This window comes from Ips typographus, linkage group LG15, assembly GCF_016097725.1.
Source record: "Ips typographus isolate SLU linkage group LG15, UJ_Ityp_2.0, whole genome shotgun sequence".
Taxonomy (NCBI): domain Eukaryota; kingdom Metazoa; phylum Arthropoda; class Insecta; order Coleoptera; family Curculionidae; genus Ips; species Ips typographus.
In genome coordinates, this window is record NC_138436.1 from 3894174 (window position 1) to 3898061 (window position 3888).

General features: G+C 37.2%; 1 protein-coding gene across 1 annotated transcript; it reads left to right on the forward strand.

Moving 5' to 3' along the window:
- The first annotated feature begins 543 nt into the window (after positions 1-543).
- LOC145738237 (uncharacterized) lies at positions 544-2988 on the forward strand. The gene is made up of 2 exons (XM_081993080.1): positions 544-993; positions 2202-2988. The coding sequence occupies exons 1-2, from the start codon at positions 874-876 to the stop codon at positions 2910-2912; spliced, it is 831 nt and encodes a 276-aa protein (XP_081849206.1). The 5' UTR covers positions 544-873; the 3' UTR covers positions 2913-2988.
- The last annotated feature ends 900 nt before the right edge of the window (positions 2989-3888 follow it).

Below are 3888 nucleotides of genomic sequence, written 5' to 3' on the forward strand. Positions count from 1 at the left end.
TCATATTGCAGAACAACGAATTATCCTTCAAGCCATTGCAACTTTTTGCACAGTTTATTGGGACCCTCAAATTAAAATTACTGATTTGCCAAATAATAATATTGTAAAATAAACTTGCATTGCAGATTGACCATTGTTGCACTAGTTTTAATTACCCACATGGCCATTGTAACTAGTATTATTATGGGTTGTGGTTAATCCAAGTTAAATTGCTGGAATCACTAATTTAGAATTAAGATTTAAATAAACATCTTCAAATTCATTATACGTAATATGCTTTGAAACATTTTGTTGTCTTCGCTACGCGGCTCTAGGATGGATTCCGAGTTTATCGGTTAACTCTTAAGCCGGGTACAGACTTGAACCTCGTCGCGTATCGAACGCCATGCCGAACCGAACCGCGAGCAGTCTGGACGTCGGAAAAAACGTCACCGCGAACCTGATAAGTGTTGCGGAACGCGGCGCGCCGCGTTGCGGAGCTTGTCGGTATTTCAACGAAACATCAAAAGAGTGGTTGCGGTACGGCGTATGCAAGTCTGGACGTGCACTGTGCAGTTTTGATATTTGGTCAGTGCTCAGTCAACATTCAGTTGTACATGCGACATGGAGTGGTCCGAGGAAAATATTCTGTTTTTAATTGAGTTGTACAGAAAACATGAATTATTATGGAATTCAAAACATCTATTATATTACAACAAAATAAAAAAAACATGATGCGTGGACAAATATAGCTGAAGAATTAGATACAACTGTGGATGAATGTAAGAGAAAAATCACAAACGTGCTTTCATCTCTGCGGCGGGAGAGAGCAAAAATTTAAAAAAGTACTGGAACTGGAAAAGGTGGGTTTATTTAATTGTTTTTATAACAGTAATGAATACATTCTTTTACTTATTTCTAGGAACTGATGAAATTTATGAAAGTAGCTGGTTTGCTTATAAAAGTTTGACGTTTCTTCACGATAAGAATAAACCACGAACAACTTTAAGTACGGTAAGTCGAAATATGTTTTTTTTTTTAATTTCTTACAGCCATATGTATAAGTATAGCAGGAATTTTACGTCTTTTTCGAATTTTTACGCGTATTCATATTGCCATTCAAGGCGATTTTCAGTTTGAAAATATTGTGATAATTCTTCGCGAATTTCCTGGGCACTTTTACACGATTTTCGTGGTACATTCCTAAGAGGAAGAAATGAAGTCGTTTCTTCATCGCTGGCGGTCCTTCTCCAGCTGCCTTCAATAATGTGGCCATCTACTTCCGTATCAAATGTCCCGGGAGGTGTATACATGTTTATAGAATTACAACTTTTTAAAAAATTGTGTAAATGAACTACAGTCATTACTATTAGCTCGGCCTTTTCTGGTTCCAGTAGTAGGGGCTTCCGAAGAACTCGAAAAACGGCTGAAGAAATGCCAAACACATTTTCCACAACTCGGCGTGCTCGACACAAACGATAATTGTATACTCTTTTCAAGGATCCTTTAGAATGCACCCCCGGAAAAGGTTTCATGAGGTTTTCAGACAAAGCAAAAGCTTCATCACCGATAAAAAAATAAGGAACGTCTGTTTGCCTTCCATTTAAAGGTTCAGCTTGAGGAAAACACAATGAATTTTGTTCTAATTTCTTGTAAAGTTGGCTCTGTTTAAAAACACCACCATCTGAAATTCTTCCTTGACATCCAGCGTTTGCGTACAAGAAGTTATAATTGGCATCTACCACAGCAAACAGGACAATACTAAAAGTACTTTTATAATCGAAATATTCGCTGCCGCTATTGATAGGAGATTGAAGAACAACATGTTTGCCATCCAAAGCTCCCAGGCAATGCGGAAAGTTCCACATTTTCTCGAACTGCTCAGCAATGGTTAACCATCCGTTTTGTGTTGTAGGCACCTAAAAAATAAGTTTCAAAATAAGTAAGGTTTGAAAGTAGTGGTTAAATGATTGATTACTGCGAAAACTATAACTATTTTTTTTATAAAAGGAAAAAAGTTTAGTAAGCAGCTTATAACTAGAAAGAAAAAATGTATATGGAGTTTTTCCTCAAAAATGTAATGCAGAAATGATCAAAGATAGTCGATAGTGGTTCACATTTTTGCGGAAAAACCCATAAGATGAAAATCTTATTAATATCTATGCGTTTCAATTTCAAGCTTGAGGCTTTTTGTTAATCACAACTATTATTGCTAATTGCAGATTCCCGATGATGGCTTGGAATCTGAAAATCCAGCAGCTCTACCTACTGACGATCCGCCTCCATCTCTTGACGATCCACCTAGCAACAATACTCAGGAACAGTCAACTCTTCGTAATATTTCGGGCACAATTCCGAAAAGAACGAAAAAGTGCAATGCCCAAGAACAAAGATTAGAGAAGGCTTTCAACATTCTTGAAGCCTCTGCTTCAAAAAGCAAAGAAGAAACCGAGTGCGAAATTTTTGGAAAATTTATAGGAAAGAAGCTTGAGTATTCATCTACGACCAGAATCAGTGTACAGCAAGCAATTATGAACATTATGTTTAGTGCAGATAGAGGGCATTATGAACCACGCTATGAACAACAACGTCACCCTATTCAATCCAACAAGACTTCGTCGTATCCAACATCGTTGAACCGTTCATCCCAATACTCTGTACCATCATGTTCTTACACACCCAATTTCGAGCAATTTCAGCCAAATACAATTACTTCGCCTACATTATCATACGGGTACGATTCCACATCTAGTTCACAACCACCTGATTATTCGCAAAATGTATACTCTCCCGGCACCACAACAGCAACAAGTAATTTTACCGTCCCCATACATCAAGAAATTCTCTCACCATCAGCAAGGACTGCCTCATCAGAAGAATCCAACCTCGGATCTCACTTACAAGATCTAGTACAAGCGGCCCTATCACCCTGATCTATTTTATTGCATTAATTACACTGATATGTTCATTAATAAAATGGCAAATTATTAAAGAACCTTAAATATATTATCACAATCTGTTAAACTTACTCACCTGAACATTTTCTCTTAATACCTCCAGTAACGCTGCACACACTCCTGGAATTATCTCACTAATAGATTGCTTAGAAATTCTGAATAAATATTGCAAGCTAGTATAAGAGTCTCCTGTTGCTAGAAACCGCAGTGTTAGAGCCAATCTGTCTTGCACTGATATAGCTTTTCGAAATCTTGTATTCTGCTTTTTTATTTTGGGGCCAATCATATTGAGTAGATATTCAAAATGTGTAGGCGACATTTTAGTCAAATTTTTATAGTGCCCACTAATGTGTTGCATCTTTAAATCAGACAATAAAGCTCGACCTCCAGTTATAGCTCTATTTCTGTAAATATCAGTTTGCCACCATCGTCGTGGTTTGCGCTTACGGCTCTTTTTTTCCAATTCGAAATGAATAAATATACCAGGTGTCCAAGAGCACCCTGGACATAGGAGATTAACATGGGAAAACGGTTTTGATTTTTTTGCGCCTGTACGGTTGATTTGATTGAAAAATCGTATTAATGAAAGTTGTAGTACCTATCACGGACTAATTTTCTGTATTTTTTTCAGATCTCTAACATTGAGCCCTTTCGTCGTAAAACACGAACAAAAATGCGAAAATTTTAACTTTTTACCTGCACTGTATAAGCGGTTGTCGAGCAACCGTACCAGCAACAATGAAATGTTTACCCGTTGCCCGACAACCGCCTATACAGTGCAGGCCAAAAGTTTAAATTTTCTCATTTTTGTTCGTGTTTTGCTACGAAAGGGCTCAAGTTAGAGATCTGAAAAAAATACAGAAAATTAGTCCGTGATAGGTACTACAACTTTGAATAATACGATTTTCCAATCAAATCAACCGTACAGGCGCAAAAAAATCAAAACCGTTTT